Source organism: Eleutherodactylus coqui, chromosome 11, assembly GCF_035609145.1.
Source record: "Eleutherodactylus coqui strain aEleCoq1 chromosome 11, aEleCoq1.hap1, whole genome shotgun sequence".
Lineage (NCBI taxonomy): Eukaryota > Metazoa > Chordata > Amphibia > Anura > Eleutherodactylidae > Eleutherodactylus > Eleutherodactylus coqui.
The window spans coordinates 25,798,148-25,826,001 of NC_089847.1; the positions used below are offsets into that span (position 1 = coordinate 25,798,148).

The 27,854-nt window shown below is 47.4% G+C and overlaps 1 protein-coding gene across 2 annotated transcripts in view; it reads left to right on the forward strand.

The window, feature by feature from the left end:
• The window catches only part of PIEZO1 (piezo type mechanosensitive ion channel component 1 (Er blood group)), a 192,496-nt gene extending 185,927 nt beyond the window's left edge, over positions 1-6,569 (forward strand). For both annotated transcript variants that reach the window (XM_066583095.1, XM_066583096.1), the window contains exon 51: positions 5,574-6,569. In XM_066583095.1, coding sequence (XP_066439192.1) covers positions 5,574-5,823 — 250 coding nt within the window. In that variant the 3' untranslated portion in view covers positions 5,824-6,569. The remainder of the gene's footprint in view (positions 1-5,573) is intronic.
• The last annotated feature ends 21,285 nt before the right edge of the window (positions 6,570-27,854 follow it).

A 27,854-nucleotide genomic window follows, 5' to 3' on the forward strand; every position in this document is an offset into this window, starting at 1 on the left:
GCCTCCCCTGTGGAGCCAGGGCCCGAACCCCGATGGGTGAGGTCCTGGCCGCTGCTGTTTCTGGCTTGGCCACGTCCTCTGCGGCGATTTTACGCCAGTTAGAGCCCAGCTCACACGCGCCCCCCGCGGAATATGCACGAGGGAGGGCACACAAGAGGAGGAGGTCCCGTAGCAGCGAGGACACTCCCCATAGATCGCGCCACACCGGGAGGCCGTCTAGACCCTCAAAGTCCAGACGATCCAGGGACTCTCATGACTCTCATGGGTCCAGGGAGTCCATGCATACTTACCAGAGAGCAAGGCACTATTCACGGTCCCGGTATTCTGCGAGACCAGCCCGGGCTCGCCATGAGTCCCTTCGAGCATCTTGCGCATGGGCGTCCCAGGACACAGCCCAAACGGCAAGCGAGGGCAGTGGGTCTGAAGACTACGACCACTCTGCAGGCTCGTCAGTTTCGGAACTAGACGAGGAACAGGTGTCGCGCCTAGCCAGCCTAATCGACGGCCTGGTAATATCCATAAGGGAAACCCTCCAAGGAATGGAGGAACCAGTGGAGACGCCTCCTTCCGCGGTGTCATTTAGACGGCAGAAGAGATCACGACAGGTCTTCTCAGATTCGGATTTTTCGGAGGTCCTTAACAAGGATTGGCAGAACCCGGATAAGAAGTTTAGGCAACCCGGGAAGACTTGGGAAATTACATATCCGTTCCCCGGGGGCCTGGAAAAGGGTTGGGCGGTACCTCCGGTAGTTGACCCGCCAGTGTCGTGACTGTTTAGAGGCACAGCGCTGCCAACAGCCGAGGTAGCAATGCTGGCTAATCCTCAAGACAGGAAGCTGGATACGTTGGCAAAAACCGTGTTTCAAGCCACAGGCACCGCCTTACAGCCGATTTTTGCGGCCGCATGGGTCAGCAAGGCATCCATAGCCTGGGCCAAGCAGCTACAGAGAGACATTGTAGCAGGCGCTCCACCGAGTGGGTTGCTCGAACTGACAAACAAATTTGTATGCGCAGCAGAGCTAGACGCAGCCAAGTTCGTTGCCCGGGCATCCGCTGCATCGGTCGTGGCAAGGAGAACCCTCTGGCTGAAAAGCTGGTCAGCAGATACAGCATCCAAGATGGCCCTAACAAGATTGCCATTCGAAGGAACAGGCTGTTTGGATCTAAACTAGATGACATGATAAAGGACGTTACAGGCGGCAAGAGCACGTCGTTACCACAAATGCCGGCAAGAAAGGAGAAGGTTCCACTAAAAAGGAAACCGTTTTTTAGATCCTTTCGGCGTTTTTCATCCCGTCCAGGGTCAGGGCAGTGGTCCCAGTCTACAAGGACCCCGACGCAAAGAGGGGCCCCTCTCTCAAAACAAGGCAAACATGGCGATCCCGACCCGGATCATCTAAAACGGCGGGATCAAAGAGCGCGGCATGAGATGCTGCCCCCACCCAGTGTCACCAGGATGGGGGGCAGGCTCTCCCAATTTCGGGAGACATGGGGGAGGCGCGTGAGCGACAAGTGGGTGCAGGAAAGTGTGACATCCGGTTACGCAATCGAATTCACGACTCTCCCACGGAATTCATTCTGCAGGTCCAGAGTGCCTACCACCCCGGAAGGAGTAGCCAACCTACAGCAGGCAGTGCGGAACCTGCTGGCACAGGGGGTTGTGAAACCGGTACCAGGGGCACAAGAGGCAAGGGTTCTATTCGAATCTCTTTCTTGTACCCAAAAAGGGACGGCAGAGTGAGGCCGGTGCGGGATTAAAAGAGGTGGAACCAATTCATCAAAACAAAACATTTCCGGATGGAGTCAATCAAGTCCGTGATAACCTCCATGCAACCGGGCGAATTTCTGTCCTCAATAGATATCAAGGACGCTTATCTCCATATCCCGATTCGGGAAACACATCAAAAATTCCTTCGTTTCGAAACACAGGGAAGGCATTTTCAGTTTACGCCGCTGCCATTCGACCTGTCTACCTCTCCAAGGGTCTTTACGAAGGTACTAGCAGCAGTGATGGCGCTACTCCATGCGGAAGGTAGATCAGCCATTCCATACCTGGACGATATACTAATAAAGGCACCATCGTGGGACGGCAACATCAAAGCCTACACGTCACGATGAAGATTCTAGAAGAGTTCAGCTGGATAGTGAACCGCGAAAAATCATGCCTAATACCGACACAACGCTTGGAGTTTTTGGGCATGATATTCGATACCAGCCAGCACCGGGTCCTGCTACCCCAAGCAAGGGTAGACAAGCTCCGGCAGGGGGTTCGGTCCCTAATACAGGGGAAACCGTTAACCCTCAGACACTGCATGGCTATCCTGGGCCAGATGGTGGCAGCATTCGAGGCGGTTCCGTTCGCCCAGTTCCGGTCAAGGAAACTACAACACTTGATATTGTCACGCTGGAATGGGTCCCGGATGACCCTGGAACAGCGAATCCAGATAACCCCTCAAATCCAAAGGTCACTGAAGTGGTGGCTGGAACCTGGGAGGCTTCAGGCGGGACGGCCTTTGGGCCCAAGTCGCTGGACAGTAGTGACGACGGACGCCAGCCTTTCAGGTTGGGGCGGAACACTAGGGGACCGGTCTGTTCAAGGAGTGTGGTCTCAAAAAGAGACAAGGCTACATATAAACATCCTAGAGTTGCGGGCCATCTACCTGACTCTCCGACACTTCGGGCCCAATCTCAAGAGAAAAAATGTACGTGTTCAGACAGACCACCGCTGTGGTGTTGTCCATGTCAACCGACAAGGAGGAACACGGAGCGTGTCGGTAATGAGCGAGGTAGCAGGCATACTAACGTGGGCGGAGAAGCATCTGAGCTCGATTTCCGCAGTCTACACTCCCAGAATAGAAAACTGGGTGGCGGATTACCTAAGCCGGGAAACAGTGGATCCCGGCGAATGGGGGCTGCACCCAGAAGTATTTCAGACGATATGCCGGAAGTGGGGCACGCCAGACGTGGACCTCATGGCGTCCCGACTAAATTACAAGCTACGCCCGTTTGTGTCCCGAGCGGGATCCACAAGCAGCGACAACGGATGCGCTGACCATTTCGTGGGGGGAGTACAAGCTCCTATACGTATTTCCACCAATCCCTCTCATACCGAGGATCCTAGGGAAAGTCAAGCAGGAAGGGCGACCAGCGATATTAATAGCACCAGACTGGCCGAGAAGAAGCTGGTACGCGACCATCATAGAAATGCTGTTCGACACACCGTGGCATCTTCCAGAGCAAAGAGACCTGCTATCCCAGGGGTTTTTCTACACCCGAATTCCAAGTCTCTACATTTGACGGCTTGGCCGTTGAGACCGAGGTGTTGAGGAGGAAAGGTTATTCGGAGAAGGCTATCCAGACTATGATACGGGCCAGAAAACCAGCCTCATCTGCAATTTTTCTGGAAGCGCTTCTTCACCTGGTGTGAGGAGAGACGGGTACAACCGATGCAATTTTCGGTGGCCAGAATTCTTGCATTCCTACAATCAGGCCTCGAAGTAGGATTGAGGGTAGGTTCGCTAAGGGGACAGGTGTCGGCATTAACGGTACTGTTCCAAAAGCCAATCGCAAATAGGATGGCAGTACGTACATTCCTGCAAGGAATCGCCCATACGACACCCCCGTTAAACCCCCGGTCCAAACTTGGGACCTTAATCTCGTGTTTGGACACTATGACGGGCCAGCCGTTTGAGCCGCTGAAGGAGATTTCTATGCGGCTACTGACCTGGAAGGTGGTATTCCTCGTCGCCATTACGTCAATTCATAGGGTCTTTGTCTATACAGGCGCCATATATGACCTTCCACCAGGACAAAGTGGTGCTGAGGTCATCACCCGAGTTTCTACCAAAGGTGGTATCACAGTTTCATATTAATGAAGAAATTGTCTTGCCTTCTTTTTGTCCAGATCCAGTACACAAAAAGGAAAAGATGCTGCACCACCTGGACGTAGTAAGGGCGCTGAGGAGCTATGTGAAAATAACAAAGGAGTTTCGTAGGACCGACACCCTCTTCGTTATTCCGGAGGGGACCCGAAAGGGCTTGGCAGCCTCAAAAGTCACCCTATCCAAATGGATAAGGTCCCTGATAACAGAGACGTAGCGCACCTCAGGGCGCTCGCCGCCATTCCGGGTTACGGCCCACTCCACACGGGCGGTAGGGGCTTCCTGGGCAGTCCGTCGGAGCCTCAGCCCTTCAGGTGTGTAAGGCAGCCACCTGGACTTCCTTACATACGTTCTCAAAATTTTATAAGGTCCACACAGCTGCATCATCTGACGCCGCTCTTGGCCGGAAGATCTTGCAGGCGGCGGTCGTTGACCGCACAGCCGAACTTTGAATGCCCACCCAATATATTGTTTCGGGACTGCTTGTGGACGTCCCATGGTCTAGGCTGTGGCCCCCAATGATACGGACGAGAAACAGATATTTTTGGTATAACTTACCGTAAAATCTCTTTCTCGTCGCGTTCATTGGGGGCCACAGCACCCACCCCTTATTTATTTAGGCGGTTGCTGGAACTTTCTGTTCTTCGGTCATGGTTCGGCAGAAAATTGTGCCAAAAGTTTGTTTTTTGGTATGTATAAAACATAGTATGTATAATTTTACTCCCACTGGCTTCCTACTGCTTGCAGACAGACTAATTAGCTGATTGCCTGCAGGGGGGATATAGCCAGGTGGGGAGGAGCTAACACTTTTTTTGCTTAGTGTCGCCTCCTAGGGCAGTGGCTATATCCCATGGTCTAGGCTGTGGCCCCCAATGAACGCGACGAGAAAGAGATTTTACGGTAAGTTATACCAAAAATATCTGTTTTATGGATGCAGCGATACCAAATGTTTTAGGGTTTTTTTTTTGTTATTTTGATGTTTTTAGTATAAATATCTGAAAATGGTGTCTTTTTAAAAACTTTTATCACCTTTAATATTTTTAATAATTTAATACAGCTTGTTTTTGCTCATTTTTACATGGTTTGATCGCTCTTGCAGCATATTGTAATACCACAATATTATATTACACCGCAATTAGAGATGAGCGAGCCTGCTCAGATAAGGCAGTTACTCAAGCGAGAATCGCTCTTCTGAAGTAACTGCAATGTCGTCCGAGCAGGCTCGTAGGGGGGGGGGGGCGGGGGCTCTTTCTCACTATCCCCTCCTAAAAGGTTGTAGGTACCCGCTTACCTAGGCACTCAGCAACAGTGTCTTTCATGTCCAACAACCATTCATATCCCATAGAGAGCAACAGTCAGGAAAAACCTCATATGGATGACCCCTATGCTTGATAAGGGCGTTCTATACACGCCGAAATGTGTTGCATCTTGTTGTATGGCAAGTTTTTTATGGAAATTTTGGACTTGGATTTATTTTTAGTTAATTTTATGTAAGAAATAAAGAACTATTGGATCTGATGATATTGACCCTTGCTACTAACACGAGGACCACAACACAAGCGCAAAAATTTTTTTCTATCATCTCTATAATGCAAAAAATTAAAATTGTGGCAAATTTATGACAAAAAATGCACCGTTTGGATTTTCAAGCTATGGAAGGAATCTAAGATTTTCCCCTTTTGTTCCCCGCAGGATCATGGGTTTGTACGTTTCAATCGTCCTGGTTATCGGCAAGTTTGTGCGCGGTTTCTTCAGCGAGATCTCCCATTCTATCATGTTCGAGGAGCTTCCTTGCGTGGATAAGATCCTTAAGCTTTGTCAGGACATCTACGTGGTGCGGGAGCGCGGCGAGCTGGAGCTGGAAGAAGAGCTGTACGCCAAGCTTATCTTCCTATACCGCTCCCCTGAGACTATGATCAAGTGGACCGTAGAGAAGGACTAAGTATGGTGACACTAAGCTGCGAGGTGTGTACTGGATGCAAATGCTGGACGTACGTGAATGAAGGGGAACGTGACATGAAGTAGGACGAGCGTCATCTGCTCTCCAGAAGGAAAATTATTTATGTGACCGAGTGCAGAAAGTCGACACTACCCTCTAGTGCAAGGAAGGCAACAGGTGACGGCCGAGAAGCCTCGGTCAACATTTCTTCCTAAACTCAGAGCCTCAAACACTGATGCAGTCTCCTGCTGCCACCACAAGAGGGCGGAAACCCTAAGTCTGAGATGCTGCCTTATGAGAGTCTATGAAAGTCTCCAACCAGCCCAAGAGTCTTCATCATTAGACCTATATTGCTGCTTAATATTTGGGGATCCTGCGCTGCACAGAGGATCTTGCTGGGATGAACTTCTTATGACTGACTTTTACTAAATGTTTAACATTTGGAACTTTTGACCAAAGTTCTGGAAAGACTTTTGATAAATGGAGCTATTTATATACTGTAAGACTTCTTGTAGTCACTGTGGGGAGCACCATGGTGTGCGGCCGCCGTACACTACCTGACGATTGGAGGGGACCAGTCTGTGCCTCACATTTATACTGTACACCAAAGAGGACCCCCCCGATGTGCAATATCACAGAGCAGGACGCCACCCGGGCTCCCAGGTCATTTTCTGCTTTCTGAACAAAACCAAGTAAAGTTTTCAGAGTTACTTGTTTTTTATTATTAAACATGGCATCTGTGAAAGAAACCGAATCTTGTGGTCAATGTGTCGCCAACCGGCCCAATGCAGGATCAGTCAAATGAGAAAGATGGAACAATACCTCTACAGCGCCACCTATTGGAAGGCAGCATTCCTGCAAGTCAATGTTAAACTCCATAGACAAGCCTTATAGCAATAACTGTGAATTGTAAACCAAGCCGGAATCCATACACAGACAGCTGTTCCGGGGTGGAGAAGGGTTGCACCTCATCAGTGTGCAGTAGATTTCTGGCTTGGTTGGGTGAGAGGCCTATAGACATTGACTTGCAGGAATGCTGCCAACCAGTAGGTGGCACTGCAGAAGTAATGTTCCATCATGCTTATTTGCATATTTCCCATGAAATGTGGATGGATGGCTTTATAAGTCTCCTCATTCACCTTCTAGGTGCTCTCCTTAAGAAGGAACAATACCCCTCCTGACTCGCAGTCATGAATGGAAGCTACGCTGTATGTGACCAGAGCCCAACAATACTCTGCACTTCAGAAAAAAACCAGCTGCAGCGATGGGATAAATCGCTGGAAGGGCGGCTTCACAAACAACATTTTGGTGAAAAATGACATTTTGTAGTCGCCACAGATCGGACGGCTTCCATTGACTGCAATGGAAGCCGTCCGTGAGATTTTCTGCACAAAATAGAGCATGCTGCGATTCTCCCATGCGAGCGGAAAAGTGCAGTTGATTTCCACTCGTGGGCATGGGAGAATCTTTTAACATGGCATGCTATGGACGGGCATTGCTGTGGAATAGGCGGCAGGCACCTGGCCGCAAATTCTGCATCGTTAATCCGTCCGTGGGCATTTGGCCTAAGGATGGGAATGTACTGCAGTGCTGTCATGGGCTCATTGTTTCCCCCTATGTTCATGACAGCACCAATTAAAGAATAAGCGAGATTCTCACTAGGGGATGACCACCACCTGAGCTGGATTAGCCCCCCTGAAGAAGGGATATAGAGGAAGATTGTGTCATTGCCACCATTTTTCCCGATGCCTGGTTAGTTGAGGCAGCTGCTTTGACTACATAGAGATATGAGACTTTCTTACGCTACCCCCTACACGGACATCTTTGAGTCCCCATTCTCAAGGACTTTATACTTTGTTTCACAGCAGAGAGACTTTCTAATAGAAAAGAGGAGGCTCACCTGTCGGCGCGTGGAAGACCCGGCTGTTTGTTCTAGATCTTTAATTTAATTAAAGGGGTCCTCCATATAGAATACTATTGATGGGCTATCCTCAGGATTGGTCACCAATAGCTGATCGCATATAGAAATCAAAAGTCTGCACATCAAATAAATGAAGTGTGAAGGAGCATAATAAGCCATGGCTGCAAGCAATATAGCAACAAACATGGGCTTCAGCACTCGTGCACACTTAATATCTGCAAACAGATCCTTGATGATTTTTTTATATTAACCACATAATTAGGTGCCAACCAATTTGGAGATAGAACTGCTGTTTTAGGGCTAATGCCCACGGCTGGATTTCTGCCACGTTATGCCACAGCTATTAGGTTCTATTGAACCTAATAGCTCAATGTTCACGCTGCAGAATTCCGCAGCGTGAAAGAAAACTCGGCATGCTCTATTTGCCGCAGGAATATGCGCAGCCGTCTTCCATTGTAGACAATGGAAGCTAGCCGTCACGCTACACTTCTGCTATGGCACAGCGGAAGTTTTGCGTGATTACACCGCCGCATCAGCCCGCACTGCTGCCACAGCACACGGTGTACTACGCATGCACGACGGCTCACCAGGCGAGATGCGCACAGCGGATCTAGAGAGGTGTGTATGGGGTCTTTAGGGGGTGCTGTGAGAGACTCCGCTGCGATATTCCGCGGGCGGAGTCCGTCACGGACGTGGGCATGAAGCCTTAAGCATAGTAATTTACTAGAAAACTATGTGCAAATATGCTTTGGTTCAGGGAGGGACCACATATTGCAGCACTATACTAGCCAACTGGACTGGTCTAGTGGCATAAGCGATAATAACTTCCATATCTACAGAAAACCACCCAAACGTTTGTTGTCGGTAGCAAATATCAAGGTCAACTGGTTATTACGCCCTGGTTGTGCTAAATGTTTCTTTCTTCTACCACCTCCCCAATTATGGCCATTAGTTTCAACACCAAATATGTAAATTAGTGAATAATTTGTCACATGGGCTGTCTCTAATGCCCAATGGGAGGTAACATCCCATTAACAAGGATGTGGATCCCGCTTTGGATGCTTTATATTAGTAAATTAATGACACTGATCACAGACCAACATGGATGCTAGAGGGAAAATAATACATAGAATCAGTAAATAGGCGGCTGTAAAGTAATGTAGGCAGTTTCAGTTGTGAGAGGACATGCCAAATCCTACTTCTAGGGCCTCATGTCCACAGGCGGATCGGATTTTGCAGTGGAATCTGACCCTGCCCGCGGCCGGCCACCCTGCGTACCTGCACAGATCTCATTGCAGATGTGTGCGTACCTGCCTGTGTGCATGCGCAGTAGAAATTATTATCTTTTTTTTTTTTTTAAATCTCCATAATCAATGGATTGGACGGCTTCTATTTACTCCAATGGAAGCCGTCCGTGCAGGAACCGCAGCAAAATGGAGAATGGTGCGATCTGCATGCTTAAATTCAGCTACGGGCGCTCATGTCTCCCTATGGATCATCTGTATGGGTGCCAAGCAATTCAAATTTGCCTGTAGACATTGCGCCTTACAGGTGTTATGGCCTTCCTGTTATACAGGCATGGCATACATTTATCTGTCCAGGGATGTTGATCCAGGGGTTATTCTGACTGCCATTATGGAGTTAGAAAGGATTTTTTTCCTCCAAATGGGCTAATTGGTTTCTGCCTCATTGTTTGTTTTTTTTTGCCTTCCTGTGGATCAACAAGGAAGGAGGGGGGGGGGGGGGGCAGAAACAGGCTGAACTAGATGGACATTGTTTTAATTCAGACCAGCATACTAGGTTACTAAGCAAAAGTTACGACAGTGGTGCCTTGGGTTAAGAGTTTAATTTGTTCCGTGATGGAGCTCTTAACCCAAAACACTCATAAGTCAAATCAATTTTCCCCATTGAAATTAATGGAAAAGCCATTAATTCGTTCCAGATCTCCCACTGATTTTTAATGGGGATGGCCCCATTGAAAGCAATAGTGATTTTCGGCAAAGGGCTTTAAATATAAGCCCTTCCCTGAAAATCATCCCTAGCTGTAGTAAAAAAATAAATAAAAATATATACTTACCTGTCTGCCGGGGCTCAGGCGGGTCGAGCCGCCGCTTGTTCTCCCTGCACTGCTCTGAAGCTTTTTAGTAGGCGGGGATTAAAAATGCAGGGAGAACAAGTGGCGGCTAGACACGCCTGAGTCCCAGCAGCAGCGGACTGGTGAGTATATATTTTTTACTACAGCTGGGGAAGATTTTCAGGGAAGGGCTTATATTTAAAACCCTTCCCCGAAAATCACTGCAGGAGTTACCGGCAGGCCATTACTTTCACTGGGGCCACCAAGTTTTTCTTTTAAAATAAGAGCAAAAATTCCAGAGAGAGCCTGCTTTCAAGTCAAAAAGCTTGTAAGCTGAGGCACTCTTAACCCAAAGTATCACTGTATTTCTAAGGTGTTATTGATTCCTAATTCTGACAAGTGCCTGTTCACCCAGCTTAACCGGCTTCTCCTGTCCTGAACTTGGCTTGTCGTTTGACCATGTTTTGCCTAGTTGCCCCATGCTTTGACTGTCTGCTTATCTTTCCTTTTATGTAAGAAATCCGCCTGTCCTGTCCTGTCCTGGGCCTATGTATCAACTAAGTTTCTGCCTCTCCTTCTGGTACCGAACTACAAAGCTTCTGACCCGTCTGCCAGCTGCCATTGCATTGAGACTACTCTTGAAGTGGAGTTCCCTGCAGCTTGGACCATATCCCGCTTGAAGAGGTTAACGAGTGAAAAACGGTGGTCCACCAGGGCTGCCCTCATGAGCAGCCCAAAGACAAATCGGTCAATGGCACAGTTGGTCTACACCTGCTGCGTAACAGCAGCTATGCCTCAATTCACCTAATATAAATGCTTGAAATGTGTTCTTCCTTTTGAGATCAATAGACTCTACTTAAATGGCGACCAGGATTGGGACCATCCTCACCATGTAAGAAGGGTAATGCCAAGCCTGTACATTGTTTTCTGTAAACCACTTACTCTTTAAAGCAGAAAGCTGCTTAAAAGAAAAAAAAAAAGGAGCGTCCATTACTCTGGCATACCTGGCCCATCCATACACATGGTAAGCCCATCATCCGAACATGTGACATGTAATGCTAAAATACATGTATAGGTGCCGGCAGCAATAACAGCTGACTGATGGGAGTTTCTGAAGATGGAACTGTGGAGATCCGCTGAGGACGAGATGTAGAAAAAGATGAATATCATATTCCATTTTGCACTGATAAAATATTTTACATTGCATGGTCTATAGCGCAGGCACATCAGCTTGTCAGACACATTTAAAGGGCAAGTCATACTGAGCTAGCCGAGGACTGAAAAAGTACTGAAAAATATAAAACACTGCAGAAAATGTTTAATAACGTTTGGCCCGATGTATATGTGTATAAATCGTGTCATTTGGGAACCAGGAGCTCATTCCAGGCATGTTAATTGCACTGTCACCTATAGATACGGTGTTCCTAAACCTTTCAGCATTATTGTCACAGGCTGGATGACAATGACAGGTAACCCCTATATATACACACTCAAAATAATCCGTCCCCTAGAAGGACTTTGCTGTAAAACTCAGCATGCAGTTCCATCTCAGGTAGATATACAAGTGATGACCGTTCTGGTGATTAGATGAATGGTCTTGACACCTGAGGCCCTAAACGTGGTTCCACCCTTGGCACATTATTGGGATGTGAGAAGCTGGATGGTCGTATCGATGAACTGTCCCCCACTGGGCCGTTCTGACCAGACTGTTAGGAGGTGTTGGGACCAGTGGATGTATGAGGGCACACAAGGTGACTGGGCTCAGGACGCCCCCTACAGACCACCAGTAGAGAGGAGCGTCTGACCAGACTGTTAGGAGGTGTTGGTACCAGTAGATGCGTGAGGGCACACAAGGTGACTGGGCCCAGGACGTCCCCTACAGACCACCAGTAAAGAGGACCATCTGACCAGACTGTTAGGTGTTGTGACCAGTGGATGTATGAGGGCACACAAGGTGACTGGGCTCAGTGCAGCGTCTCAGAGGGAGACCCCAGACACCTGACATACGCGGGGAGCTAGGAGGGTAGTGTGCTGGCCCGTCATGGTAGCACTTACCATGCTCTATCCAGGAGGGACACGTGCAACCAAGGTCAGAGCATCGCTGGCCCCTTACCCGGACACCCCTAGGAGAGAGATGGCCAATAGTTGGGTAAACTGGGAAGTGAGATTGTCATGCATGAAGCCACCATTCCTGCACACATACACACCGGTATGAACCTCGATGGGGAATAAAACCTCAGTCTCAGACAGTTCGGTAGTACCACTGGTCTCTGAGAACAGTCAGAGCCTGGAATAAACTTTACTGAAGATATTGCAAAAATAGTTCAAGACAGTTCAATTAGTAGAATGTACAGTGCAAGAAGAAATAAACAGTCTTTACAGATTAGTACCTCCAAACGGCTCTCATAGACTTGCAGATGCGTGCGTGTGTAGACAGAGTCTATTGACTTGTAGTACCTCCACCCCGCTTTTGAATACGGTTGGGCGTGTAGAAGAAAAGAGTACCTTTGCACAGGCCTTGAATTAAAGAACAAATCAAGAATTCACTGATGCTCTCTCACTCTTAGGGGCTCACTCCATCATACATCTGATTCACTTGTGATACGGGAAGCTCTACTCCTCCTCCATGCTTCAAAATATGAGGGCTGAAGGTGCCCCCATATGTCTGGACCTCCTGAACACCAACACTCCCAAAGACATGGATTGGACCCTTTCCCGCTCTCAAACACTCACTTTTATAAACTCTGTCATACCACATGACAGTACATAACTGATACATTTATAGGCAGACTCCAAGCACTGTGATCATTTAACCCTTCACCCCCTGCAGCTATGCAATACACATAACAAAATGACAGGACACTTTGCACAGCACATCTACAAAAGACATACATGTATGACATTTATGGAGGGGGCCAGTAAAGCATATTCTGGGCCACTACATCAGGACGTCCCCTACAGACCACCAGTAGAGAGGAGCGTCTGATTGTCTGACAAGCACCAGCAGCTCAAACTGTTTTGTTGTCCACCATTCAGAGACAGGTGGCGCCATCGTTACACCTGTGTCTGTTGGAACCATTACCAGGTGCTTAGATGAAGGCTATTTATCTCATGGCCCCCATTACATGTACGACCTTTGACACCCACGGTTGCCTTCATTTGCAGTGGTGTTGTGAACAGCAAAACTGGACGCTACGGAGTGGAACCGGGTTGTCTACAGCGATGAATCCATGTTTAGTTTGGGCGCTGGCGCTGGCCGTCTTCATGCCTGGAGACCTCGGGGTGAGCGCCTCAATCCTGCCTTTGCTGTGTAGTGGCACAGTGCCCCTTGCTGGTGTGATAGTCTTAGGGGCCATCGCATACAACAGTCGGTCACCCCTAGTAGTGGTACGAGGGACAATGACAGCTCAGCGATATGTTCAGGTCATCCTGCAGCCACGTGTTCCTCTCATGGCAGCTTCCAGCAGGATAATGCTCAACCGCACACACAAGGGGGTCACAGGAAGCCTCCACAACATTGTCACTTCTGTGGCCGCCCAGTCCTCAGAATTATCACCAGCCTACAAGTTTGTACGATCTAGAGCAGGGGTGGGCAATTAATTTTCCCATGGGGCCACATGAGAAATTGGAATGGTTTTAGAGGGCCAGACCAACATACGAAGGCTCCATGCACATTGCCTTAATGGGGCCGTATTCCAGCCGCCCGATTTGCGGCCAGAATACGGCCGCCATTGAAAATGAATGGCGCTGTAATACGGCGCAGTGAACACCCGGTGTTTCACCCCGTTTTACGGCGCGGCCCCCATGTCTGCCAATGGAGAGGGGAGCGGTAAGGAGCACTCCCATCTCCACTCAGAAGTTACAGTGGCATCACTTAGGGCTCATGTCCACGGGCAAAATGAGATTTAAAATCCGCAGCGGATCTCCCGCGCGCGGATCCGCACCCCATAGGGATGCATTGACCACCCGCGGGTAGATAAATACCTGCGGATCGTCAATAAAAGGGATTTTAAAAAAAATGGAGCATGAAAAAATCTGGACCATGCTCCATTTTCGTGCGGGTCTCCCGCGGGGTCGGCTCCCGCGGGCTTCTATTGAAGCCTATGGAAGCCGTCCGGATCCGCGGGAGACCTAAAATAGGAATTTCAAGGATTTACTCACCCGCAGCGGGCCGCGAAGCTCTTCTCTTCCTCACGGCCGCATCTCCCTTGCTTCGGCTCGGCGGATGTGCCCGGCGCATGCGCGCGGCACGTCGACGACGTGTCGGCGACGTGCCGCCGGCGTAAGGAATTCATCCGCCGGCCGAAAAAGAAGATCCGGCCGTGAGGAAGAGCAGAGCTTCCCCGCCCGCTACGGATAGGTAAATTCCTTTTTATTGTTATTTTCAGCGCTCACGTCCGCGGGGCAGGAGGGACCCGCTGCAGATTCTACATGTAGAATCCGTAGCGGGCCCGATTTTCCCCGTGGACATGAGCCCTTAGTTTCGCTGCTTCCCGTTGCTGACACCGGACTCATTGGTGAGTCACCAGGACACTCTTTGCGGGCCGGTCCGAGCTATTCAGCGGGCCGGATGTGGCCCGCGGGCCGTGCTTTGCCCAGGTCTGATCTAGAGGCTCAGTTACAGCAAATGTGGAGCGATATGCTGCAGGTAATAATAGTGACATCCCACAGCGGCCCCAGTAGTAAGAGTGACATCCCACAACAGCTCCAGTAGTAATACTGACAACCCACAGTGGCCCCAATAGTAATAGTGACATCCCACAGCGCCACCAGTAATAATAGTGACATCCCACAGCGCCCCCAGTAGTAAATATTGACAACCCACAGCGCCACCAGTAGCAATCGTGACATCCCACAGTGGCCCCAGTAGTAATAGTGTTATCCCACAGTGGCCCCAATAGTAATAGTGAAATCCCACAGTGGCCCTAATAGTAATAGTAAGAGCATAGGACTAAGAACTGTGTCATCCCTCAGGGAAAGGAGTCCGGTAAGTGCCACCATGACAAGCCATCACTTAACCCTCTCAGCTCCCCACATATATCAGGTGCCTGGGGTATCCCTCTGGGGTGCTGCACTGGCATCTCCTGGGTAGAACAGGCCCAGGATAGGCTTTGGATCAATCTCAGCCTCTTCCATTCTGGACCACACAGAGTAGATGGTGTCTGTGTGGCTCACTTGCAGAACAGCACTCTCTCTAGCTCTTCTCTCTTGCAAGGCCAGAACAAATCCCATCTTATCTCCTCATCCTCATTCCCATCAACCTCCTGCACACACCTTGCAATCACATTTGGTATTAGTGTATCTTGATGCCACCAAGTATTCCTGGTGGAGCCAAGATGGACAGGGGGGTGACCCCCCCCCCCTGTACCTGATTGGCTGACAGGCTGTGGAGCTGCAGGTCCTGCAAGGCCAGTAAAAATTTTGCAAAGAAGCATACAATAGCAGGCTGCGCTGCAGCCACTAACCGCCCTGAGCAGGTGACTTACCCGGCTGCCCCCCTTCCCTAAAAGTGGAAAGGCTGGGCGCCATTGGAAACATGGACAGAAAACGCAAATTAGATTACTCGGGAGCCGGCGTCAAACACCACTGCCGGCGTGCAGGAGGGACTTGGGCAGAAAACAGACAAGTCAGCGGCCGGCGACAGACAGCTCTGATGCGTCTGACCATATGGACAACACTGCCGCTGGCCGGGAATGAGGCACCGCACAAAAATAATGGCCAAGCGGCCAGCCGCACGGCTGCACCGCCGCGGCGTCACACAGCTGTAATTTGCCCGGTGGAACACAGATTACTGCCGGCGCCCGTGTGGGAGGCATCACAGCAAACTGACAGGTGAGCGGGCGGCCGGGACGGAACACTGAGCCTGCAGCCTGTGCAATGATTTGTCCCAGCGCTGCAGCCTACGCTGACACTTACTATGGTTCTTAGGCTGACATTATGACATGTAGATGGTGGCATGTTACAGCTGTAACATGCCAGCATTTACAGGTAATAATGTCAGCCTAAGGGCTCCCACCCACTTGCAATTTTTTTTCCTTTGCGTTTTGCGTTTTTTCTGAAGAGCAATTAGAATTGAATGTGTTCCTGTCCACTTGCGTTTTTTTTTTTTTCGGTCCGTTGCAATTTTTAACATAGGAACTGTCAGTTGCATATGTGTCCTTATTTTTCTCTTAATGCACCCATGAATGTCAATGGAAATTAACGGAAAAGGCGTGAAAAAGCCGCGAAAAACGCTGCGTTTTTCACGCACGAAAATCGCAAACGCCAGTGGGTAGGCGCCCTAAGAAGTATTGTAACCCTCAGACTAATTAAGGCTCCAGCGCTGGGACAATCTATCCACACAGTGTGCTGCTAGAACCTATCTGCCTTGAGCCAATTGGGAGCTAGGGGTGTGAGAGGGGCGTTCCTCATGTCAAACCCCTAGTTTCCAGTGGTGTCAAGGTATACTAATACCTTCACATTTAAAGGGACATGGTCACATTGTAGTGACCTATTACATGCTTTCCTGGCCCCCTCTCCATAATGTCATACATGTATGTATTATGTTGATGCTCTGTGCAAAACTGTCCTGTCATTCTGTTATGTGTATTGCACCAGCAGCAAATGAGAGATTATTTGTCTGCAAAGCCTGGTGACTGTCTGCAAATGTATCAGTGTATGTCCTGTCACGTGGCATGAGTGAGATGATAAATGTGAGTGCTTGAGAGTGGGAGAGGGTCCATTCTTCAAGGAGTTCCATTTCTTCTGGGTTCCCATCAAGGAGCGCCAGCTACATGGGGGTACCTTCAACCCTTGTGTAGTGAACAATGGAGGAGGAAGAGAGGTTTCCCAAAGTGCCTGTTTCCAATGTAATGGAGTGAGCCCCCACAAGAGAGTAAGTGAGCAACTAATGAGTGAAATTTTCTCAAAGCCCAGTGCAGTGGTACTCTTTCTTTCTCAACCGTTCATGCCCAAGCGTGTTGAAGTCCAGGACCGCTGGGTGGAGGTACGCCTCTTCAATTGTTTCACACACGGGTGTCCTGAAGTCTGGGATCACCATGTGGAGGTACTATCATTGTTCTCTGCTGATTTCCTGCACTGTCTATTCTCTAAAGTGTGCCTTGTATTTATTCTAAAAGTTTACCAAGTAAAGTTTATTCCAGGCCTTGACTGTTCCCAGGGACCTGAGGTACTCTATTACTGTCTGCGGCTCATTTATTCTCCACTGATGTTCATACCAGTGGGTATCGGAATGGTGGCGTCATCCGTGACAAACCCTGATCCTGTGTTACCGTTTATTGGGCATCCCTATCCTAGGGATGCCCGGAAGAGGCCCAGTGCTGCCCTGGCCGAGGCTACGTGCATCCCTCTGGGAGGGAGCATTGTAAATGCCGCCGTGACAAGCCAGCATCTTACCCTCCCCGCTCCTCAGCATACGCCATGTGTCCAGGGGCACCCTACAGGATGTTACAACATGACATATACACAGATACATTTTCCTGACAGTCAGCTCACACACCAGACATTAACCCAGTCAGTGTTGCAAAGGTGTAATACACATCACATTCATACAATAAGCATAAGACAAATACATTCACAATGATGGAGGGGCCCCACTAACTCTGGGCCACTACACCTCCATGCCCCCCCGTATCACATCTTGTGTCCAAGCTAGAGGCGGTACAACAGGGTACTAAAGCCTTCATGCCCCCCAGTATCACATCTTGTATCCAAAATAGAGGCGGTAAAACAGGGAATTAAATCCTCAATGCCTGTCTGTATCACATCTTGTATTCAAGACAGGGGCGGTACAACAGCATACTAGAGCCTCCATACCCACCCGTATCACAGCTTGTATTCAAGCTATAGGCGGCACAACAGGGTACTAAAGCCTCCATGCCCCCCTGTATCACATGTTCTGTCCAAGCTAGAGGTGGTAGAACAGGGTACTAGAGGCTCTATGCCCACCCGTATCACAGCTTGTATCCAAGCTAGAGGAGGTACAACACCGTACTATATCCTTCATGCCCACCCGTATCACACCTTGTATTTAACCCCTTAACGACCAGCCCATAGTGTTTTTACGTCCTCCCGAAGTGGGCTTTATTCTCTGAGGACATAAAAACATGCTTCCTGCAGAGAATAATGCCCCTCGGGCTGTGGACGTGACAGCTCCATGCTGTTGGTGTCCGCAGGTAGCTGACAGCATAGAGCTGTCATCCCGGGCTGTTCAGAGCCCCCCCCGGCATTGCGATCGGCGCTATGCAATGGATAGCGCCGATCGCAAAAAAGTAAATAAAAGTGCAATAAAAGTTAAAGATTCAGCTGCTCTGATGGATCGGATCCATCGGAGCAGCTGAAATTACTCACCGAGGTCCGCCGCACGACTCCCAGCTGTCCCGATGCTCCGGGCGCCGTAGCCGTCCTTCTGCACATGCGCGCCAGGCGGCATTACGTCAGCCGCATGCGCAGAAGGCCCGGCGGCGCTGGAGACTTAAAATCTCCTGGCTCCCGGCTCCTGTAGGTAGCCGGGAGGCAGGAGATGTCAGCGGGGACTGCGGTGAGCGGTCCCCGGTACCGCGATCGCCGTTATCCAATGGATAGCGGCGATCGCAAAAAAGTTTAAAAAAGTGTAAAAAAAGAAAAGTTTCACCTCCCCTCATGGATCGGATCCATGAGGGGAGGTGAAAATACTCACCTCAGGTCCGCCGATGTCCTCCGGCCGGTGTCGGGACCCCCCCGCTGGCTTCTGCGATGTGCCGATGCGGCGCGCATGCGCAGAAGCCGGCGAGCCCGGCAAATTCAAAATCTCCCTGCACCCGGCTATCACAGATAGCCGAGTGCAGGGAGATATGACAGGGGACCGCTGTATGTGGTTTCCAGTCATATGATCACCGTTATCCATCAGATAGTAAAAAAAAAGTAAAAAAAAAAAAAAAAGTTAAAAGTTAAAAAAAGTTTAAAAAGATAAAGTTTCATCTCCCCTTATGGATCGTATCCGTAAGGGGGGATGAAATTACGTACCCAAGGTCCCGGATTTGTTCCCTTGTGGGATGTTGATCCGCGGATCTTACCCCAGCTTCGGCGCATGCGCCCGTCAGCATGATGGCGGACGCATGCGCAAAAGTGAAAGATTGCCCAAGAAATATAAAATCTCCCTGCTGCTGGCTACCAAAGGTAGCCAAGAGCCTGGAGATGTCACGGGGAGCCGCGGTATGCGGTTACTGGTCACATGATCGCCGTTATCCAATGCATAATGGCGATCACGTAAAAGTTCTTTAAAAAGTGGCAGTTTCATTTCCCCTCACCGATGCGATCGGTGGGGGGAGATGAAACATCTTCTCGGAGGCTTCCGCATTTGAATCCAGATGCGATTATCCTCCATGGACCCTTTCGGCTGCTGCGCATGCGCCCGCCGGCAAAATGCCGGACACATTCGCAGGAGCCGGGAAGCCCAGGAAATTTTAAATCTCCTTGCTCCCAGCGACTAACGGTCGCTGAGTGCTTGGAGCAGTGACTGGCGGCCTCGCTGAGCGTTCCCTGGTCACATGATAAAGTAGCGAACTAACATTAGGCTGGTCACACATGACCGGAGAGGAATTACGGGTTCTGCATGCGCTTGATCAGCGGTAATCCACGGATCAATCGCATGCATTGGATTACACAATTCCCCCAATTAGCGAGTCGGAATTACGTAATCCACTCGCAGAAACAGAACACAGCATGCTATATTTTACCACGGATATCTGCGCCCTAGAGCCCTTTGTGCTCTATGACCGCGGATATACTCGCACCCCATATGCAAACACATTGTGTACGGGCTGCGGGTACCCGAGTCATCTCTAAGCGACGGCGCGGGAAATGCAAACAAAAAAACGCCTGTGTGAGTAGGCAGTTATGTGCAGTACATTACGCAACCGTACGCAGGGTCACAGCCGGGCTCACAGCTGGAATCTGCTGCAGGCCTCGGCAAGCGGATTCCGCCTACGGTTACGTGAGCACGGCGTTATTCAGACCGCTACCAGTAATCCGTAATTTACAAGAAGCCCTGGGAACGCTCGCCTTCCTGCAGTTCCAGGAGCAGCTTGTTGAGCGCCTTCTCTGTGAGACCGCTGCACCGCAGCAAGATTACAAAGCCTCACAGCGCCACTTTCTACACCCCATCCCCGCCGCTGAGGTTACGAAATACCCCCCAAAATACATGAGAGGAGGGGGGGGGGGGATACCCGGTTTTCTTGCCCCATGTGCCCAGCCCAACCAGCCTCCGTAATTACCCCTGTCTTCGGACATAAAACGCAGTTTATATTATTACCTTTATCTAATATTTAGGGAATGCCAAAAAATGGGGGTGGCAGGGGGAGGATTATTTTTAGGAAGTCAAGTTTTTTTCCGTATAAGTGGGCAATGGGGCCTGGAATTTATTCAGTTCTGCCCTGAAATCCAGCGGGCATTCCCTCCATTATGGGCCTAGCCATGTGTCCTGTAAGTAGATTAGGGCCACAATGGGTATGTTTCTGAACAGGGGACAAACAGGGGTATCCATTTTGGGGTGAAAGTCTTCATTCCTATGTACACTGTACAAAAAAAACAGTTTTTAAATTGACAAAATTGCCAAACAAATGAAAATCGTAATTTTTTCCTTTTGCTTTGCTTAGATTCATTCAAATACTTTAGGGTCAAAATATGCAGTGCACCCCTAGATGAATTTGTTAAGGGGTCTAGTTTTTAAAATGGGTCATTTGTGGGGGTTCTTCATCGTTTTGGACGCTCAATGGCTCTACATGTGGGCAATGGGGACTGGAATTTATTCCGTTGTACCCTGAAATCCAACGGGTGCTCCTTCCATTATAGGCCTAGCTATGTTTCCTTTAAGTAGATTAGGGCCACAATGGGTATGTTTCTGAACACGGGACAAATGGGGGTATCCATTTTGGGGCGAAAGTCTTCATTCCCTTTGTACACTTTCCAAAAAAACCCAGTTTTTAAATTGACACAATTGCCAAAAAAATGAAAATCGTAATTTTTTCCTTCTGCTTGGCTTAGATTCATTCAAAAACTGTGAAGTCAAAAAAGTCATCATACCCCTAGATAAATTCGTTAGGGGGTCTACTTTTCAAAATAGGGTCACTTGTGGGGGTTCTCCATCGTTTTGGTCACTCAATGGCTCTACAAGTGGGCAATAGGGCCTAAATCTCCTTCAAGCAAAATTTCTGTTCCGAAAGCCACCGGTTGCTCCTTTCATTTTGGGCCCCATTGTGCTTATAGACGTAATACTAGGGCCACAATGGGTATGTTTCTGAGCACAGGACAAACAGGGGTATCCATTTTGGGGTGCAAGTCTTCATTCATATATGTGCGGTACAAGAAAAACTGCTTTTGAAATGACAGAATTACCAAAAAATGAAAAATCGTATTTTTTTTCCTTCGGCTTGGCTTAGATTCATTCAAAAACTGTCAAGTCAAAAAAGTCATCGTACCCCTAGATAAATTCGTTAAGGGGTCTACTTTTCAAAATGGGGTCACTTGTGGGCGTTCTCCATCGTTTTGGTCACTCAAGGGCTCTACAAGTGGGCAATGGGGACTAAATCTCCTTCAAGCAAAATTTCTGTTCCGAAAGCCACCAGTTGCTCCTTTTATTTTGGGCCCCATTGTGCATCCAGACATATGATTAGGGCCACAATGGGTATGTTTCTGAGCACGGGAGAAACAGGGGTATCCATTTTGGGGTGCAAGTCTTCATTCATATATGTGCTGTACATAAAAACTGCTTTTAAAATGACAGAATTACCAAAAAAATGAAAATTGTAATTTTTTTCCTTCTGCTTGGCTTAGATTCATTCAAAAACTGTGAAGTCAAAAAAGTCATCGTACCCCTAGATAAATTCGTTAAGGGGTCTACTTTTCAAAATGGGGTCACTTGTGGGGGTTCTCCATAGTTTTGGTCACTCAATGGCTCTACAAGTGGGCAATGGGGCCTAAATCTCCTTCAAGCAAAATTTCTGTTCCGAAAGCCACCGATTGCTCCTTTCATTTTGGGCCCCATTGTGCATCCAAACGTAAGATTAGGGCCACAATGGGTATGTTTCTGAGCACGGGACAAACAGGGGTATCCATTCTGGGGTGCAAATCCTAATTTTCATGTGTACTATAGAAAAAAGTCCTGTCTTTAAAATGACATATTTGCAAAAATATGAAATTTTTGTTTTTCTCTTCTAAATTGCATTGACTCCTGAAAAAAAACTGTGGGGTTAAAATACTCATGACACCCCTCAGTGAATACGTTAAAGGGTGTAGTTTTTAAAATGGGGTCACTTGTGGGGGTATCTATCATTTTGACTCCTATGAGCCTTTCCAATCTTGGATTGGTGTAGGAAAACAAAGTGTTCCTCAAAATGCTGAAAAGTAATGTTACATTTGTACGTCTCCTAAATGGTTAAAAAAAAACGAAAGTTTTTCCAATGTGCGCCTAAAATAAAGTAAACGGATGGAAATATAAATCTTAGCAAAAATTTCTATATTGTGTTTGCACATATTTGAGATATTGCAGTTGGAAATGTGAAAAAATGACGATTTTTTCAAAATTTTCCTAATTTTGGCGCTTTTAATAAATAAACACAAATTCTATCTGTCTTTTTTTCCACCTAAATGAAGTACAACATGTGGCGATAAAACCATGTCAGGATCGCTTGGATATGCAAAACCTTTCTGGTCTTTTTCCATGCTAAAGTGACACGTGTCAGATTTGCAAAATTTGGCCTGGTCATTAAGGCGTAAACAGGCTTGGTCACTAAGGGGTTAAGCTAGAGGCGGTACAAAAAGGTACTAGAGCCTGCATGCCCACCCATATTAGATATTGTATCCAAGCTAGGGGCGGTACAACAGGGTATGAAAACACTGCCCGCCTGTATCACATCTATCCAAGCTATACGCGGCACAAGAGTATACTAGATCCTCCATGCCCGCCCGTATTACATCCTGTACCCAAGATAAAAGCAGTACAACAGGGGTACTGGAGCCTCTATGCTCACCTATATCACATTTTGTATCCAAGCTAGAGGCAGTACAACAGGGTACTGGAGCCTCTATGCTCACCTATATCACATTTTGTATCCAAGCTAGAGGCAGTACAACAGGGTACTAGAGCCTCCATGCCCACCCGTATTACATCTTGTATCCAAGCTAAGGGCGAGCACCCACTGGCATTTTTTTACCTGCGTTTTGCGTTTTTCCTGCACAGGCATAGAGATAACATGTGTTCCTGTCCACTGGCGTTTTTTTTGCGTTGCGTTTGCGTTTTTAACATAGGAACTGTCAGTTGCATATGTGTCCTTATTTTTCTCCTAATGCACCCATGAAAGTCAATGGAAATTAATGGAAAAGCCGCGAAAACGCCGCGAAAAACGCGCGGAAAAATCGCGGGAAACGCGGTGAAAACGCTGCGTTTTTTTCCCCGCGGAAAACGCAAACGCCAGTGGGTGCTCGCCCTAAAGGTGGTGCAACAGGGTGTTAGAGCCTCCATGACCCCCTGTATCACACCTTGTATCCAAGCTAGAGGTGGTACAACAGGGTACTAGAGCCTCCCTACAAGGGGTCAGTTCTCCGAAATAAATTTTCTTATTGTCTGCTAATGTAGTCACTTACTTATAGCAACGTTACAATCATACAGAAAGTTTCATTCAATTCCACCAACTGCTTCAAGGGGAGGGATTGTGTTTGACAATGGGTGTAGACAGCATTGGATCCACTCTTCACAACAGGTGATGTCACTGCTCACCTCCTCATCCTCCCTGCACACTAACTTTTGCGGGGATAAAGGAATCCTCCACCACAGCTGCCACAGCTGTGGCAGAAGTCTGTGATGCTATCCTTTTGCTTTCAATGGGGTCAGCACTGCTGCAGCCCCATTGAAAGCAGTGGGTTGCAGGCAACACCCGCATCAATGATTTTTGGGGAAGGGCTTGAAATATAAGCCCTTCCCTGAAAATCAGCCCTAGCTGTGAAAAAAAAAATTCTACTCACCTAGAAGAGCCGTCGGGCTCTTGTCTCTAGCACAGCAGTCTTCTTCTGTGTTTTGGAGGCTGTGGATCAAAAAATCATCGCCTCCAGAAAGCACTGGTCTCATTGGCTGAGCGCTCAGCCATTGAATGACAGCTCCCCAGTCCCCGCGGGGATGAAGAAATCCTCCGCCAGAGCTGTCACAGCTGTGGCAGAGGTCCGTGATGTACTCCCTATGTTCTCGATGGGGCTGGCGCTGCTGCCGCTGCTGCCACCGGCCCCGTTGAAAACACTGAGCGATATTGCAGATTTTTTCTCTGCGCTGCAAGGCTTGAGAGTTAAAAATGCAAAGGAGTATGAAACCGTTGAAATCATTGGTTTCATAATCATCGCTCTCGCATCGCAAGAAAAAAATATTGCTTGTGGGTAGGCACCCTTACGCAGCTCCGACCGTAGACCCAGGGCCCACAAACTGAAAAGTTGTTTTGCATGATGGCATGGCCTCTTAAATTATACATCTTAAAAATGCATAGTAGATGCCTGTGTATCTCCTGAATTCAATTATATATGTACAGCTGGTATAAGTTATACATCTCCTATATATGGTGATATGGACTATGCTGGTATAACCTGGGCATCCTCTTTATGTAATTGCACACTTAGCACACGATTAAAAGATGCATTAAATCCACATAAGCTTTTCATGAGTGTATGCAGTTTCTCAGAAACGTATCGGGTTATTGAATACCGCATGCGTTTTTTTACATTGTGGCTCAAAAATACAACAAAAAACATGAACATAGCCTAAGCGGCTACAAGCAAATTCTCATGTAGTCCAGGAAATAGAGTCATGTTTGGAAAACTTATGCCAAAGTGCCAGATCATGTATGTAAATTCATTTTGCAACTGTATGCAGAGTGATTTAGGTATGGGTATGGGTACAGGTACATGTGGAAATGGGGCTCGAGCTGAACTTTTGCACCTGGGCCCCTGAGCCTTTAGTTACGCCCGTGCTGTACATAATTATATATGTACAGCTGGTATAAGCTATACATTCTGTATAAAGTGATATAGAGCATGCTGGCATAACCTGTATATATAATTATATGTACATCTGGTAGAAGTTATACTTCTCCTGTATATAGTGATATACCCAGGTTATATCAGCATGGTTGATATCACTACATACAAAATGTATAGCTTATACCTGCAGTACAGGTATAATTATGTACAGATGATATCCCGGTTATACCAGTATTGTCTAGATCACTATATACAGGGAGATGTACATCCCCTGTATATAGGAATATGGACCTAACTGGTATAACCTGGATATCTACTGTATATAATTATATATGAACAGCTGGTATAACTTATACCAGCTATACATACATGATTACATGCGGTACATACTTGGTTACTCCGCTGACTCACTCCCCACCTCTGCTATCAGCCATCGCTGGTAGGACCAGTCACGCATCCGGCAGTACACTGATATATCACAAGACAGTATCTCAGTGGAAGGGAGGACTACACACCCGGGAGAGTCTGCAGCACAGGATTGGCTGCCCCGGGTAACAGCCCTCCCCTCCTGAAGCATTACTTGGAGGCGGCCGCAACAGCGGTACAGTACATGGCGGGAGGCCATGGTCAATCATTCACTGACTTAAAAAGTTTAAGAGAATGTTCAAAAATATAAGAGACATTGAAAAACTCCAATTTCTTATGTAAGATCTGTAAACGGAAACAAATATAAACCATAAAAGTCCATTTTAAAAATAAAATGAGAGAATTTCGGTTTTTTTGCCACTTTCTTACCAAAAATATGGAATAAAAAAGTGCTTAAAAAATTATATATACCTGAAAATGGTAGAAATGAAAACTACAGCTCACTGGCAAAAAAACAAGGCCTCATAGCCTCATAGAGGAAACTAATAGAAAATGTTTTTCACTCCCCAAAAATGTTTTAAAACTTTTTTAATGCATTATGAGTTAGTTTTCATTATTCTATTAGAAAATACATCATCATTCAAAACGCAAGGGAAAATCAAAAAATGTATCACTGCCAAAACTGGCTGCAACAGGAAAGGGTTAAACATTCTATACATATGTGCATGTATGAATATCATATAGGACAATCATAAAGCGACGAAAGGTCAAAGGTGACCCGCACAGTGAGAAGTGATCAGACGACCAGTAATGTCACTGTCATGATGTCACAGTGTTCCATAAGTAAGAACAATCTAATGATGTCACAAATTACCAACATCCATAAATTCCCAGTCGCCCAAAGTTCCATTGAAGGTCTTTGTAGGAGTTTGTGGAGTGAGGATCCTTCTGTGCAAGTTTGGCTATTATGTCAAAGCGAAAGCATTATATAATTGTGTCCAGTTCAGAGGACGAGGACGAGGAGATCCAGCAGGTGAGCAGAGGTTTTTTATTTTTTGTAAACAATATTTTATTGAGTTTTTGACAAGATTTTTGATAAAGAAAACAAAGTCCTATTTCAGTGTCGGCCATGAAGTAACAAGTAAAATTAAACTGGTCAAGCTGTGATTTTACAAATCACACATAGGAAATATCTCAAGAGGTCAAAGGTAGACAAAATATCGCTAGAGAGCATCATATCTATACAGTTAGTTAATTCTAATACATGGGGGGGGGGGGGGGGGGGTAAAACTCTTAGAAGATGGAGGGAAGGAGATGACCAAAAATATTCCGGACAGCCTGGATGATGTTTGCAGACTAAAGTCCCCCTCAGTGGGGTCATTGTGACTACAGGTCCATGTGCAGGACAGAGATTAGTATTGTAAGAGGCCAAATAAATGTCACCCCCAACCCTATCCATACCATAACCATAGCCGAGCCCCTCACACCCTGCATACACTACATATAGGGCGATGATAGAAGTCAGTGGGGTATGTACCAAGATGATTTATTCCAGAAATTAGACAATCATGTTTTCGGATTTTGTTTAATATCTTTTCTATGTTTTTCCAGCCCCGTCCTAAGAAGCCGACTACCAGCTCTCCATACGGAGGTGAAGATGGTGGCTTCGATTACCACCCATCTACTTATACCCCAGGTACGCCACTGATCCAATAACGCTCCTGATAGGTTGATGCTTGTCTTACTGTGTTTTGTAATTACAATCTAGATTTATGTTATTAAATATAGAAAACTGCTCTGTTCTCTGTAATTTATAGGCATCCGGACGGATACTGGGACTCATCGTACGTATATACCGCTGGACTCGCCAATAACCATCAGCGACGATGAGGACGATATATATTTTATATCAGACAGTTCAGAGGAGAGGTGAGTCCTGTTACATATATTACTCATCTCTATGATTTTGATGTGAAGCAATGTTTATATAGGATTCCTTATTCTTCCCAGGAGGCCTCTGTGTAACATCCATGGCTGTTTCCTTGAAGAGATCACATTGCCAACCTCCATTTACACCACCAACTTCCAGGAGACAAAGCAGGAGCTGGCAACCAGGCTCTACCAGCTCTACAACAGCACCATATTTGAGAACAAGGTATCTTATCATCGACTGATCCAATATGTCCTCCCTCAATAATTCTAATTGGCCTGAAATTGTAAATCCCAGACCCTTAGTCAATATTTGGACCCTTTAGAATCATTTATATTTTCATTGGTTTGGAGATTTGGGGTCCTGGAGTACAAGGGGGTCCTGAAGGTCTTCTGCCCCTTATAAAAAAAAAAAAGCTATAAATAAGAGTTGGGCAAGTTAAGATAGAACTGCAGATTTATTGGACTTTGTCTTCTCTTCCTTCTTCTTTAGCTCCCCGACAACATGAGCATCATATGGAACAAGAGGCTAACAACGACCTCAGGTTATTGCAGTCTGAACGGCCAGGATGACGATAGTTACTGCGAAATCAACCTATCAGATAAAGTCTGCGATTCTGCAGGTAGGTCTCACATCACATCCATCTGTACATCTTTATATACGGGGTAAGAAGCTGCCAGGAAATGCCCCGTCTGTGATAGAAGTGATAGGCTGGTACTGGGGATGGAATACGTCTTTTATGCTCA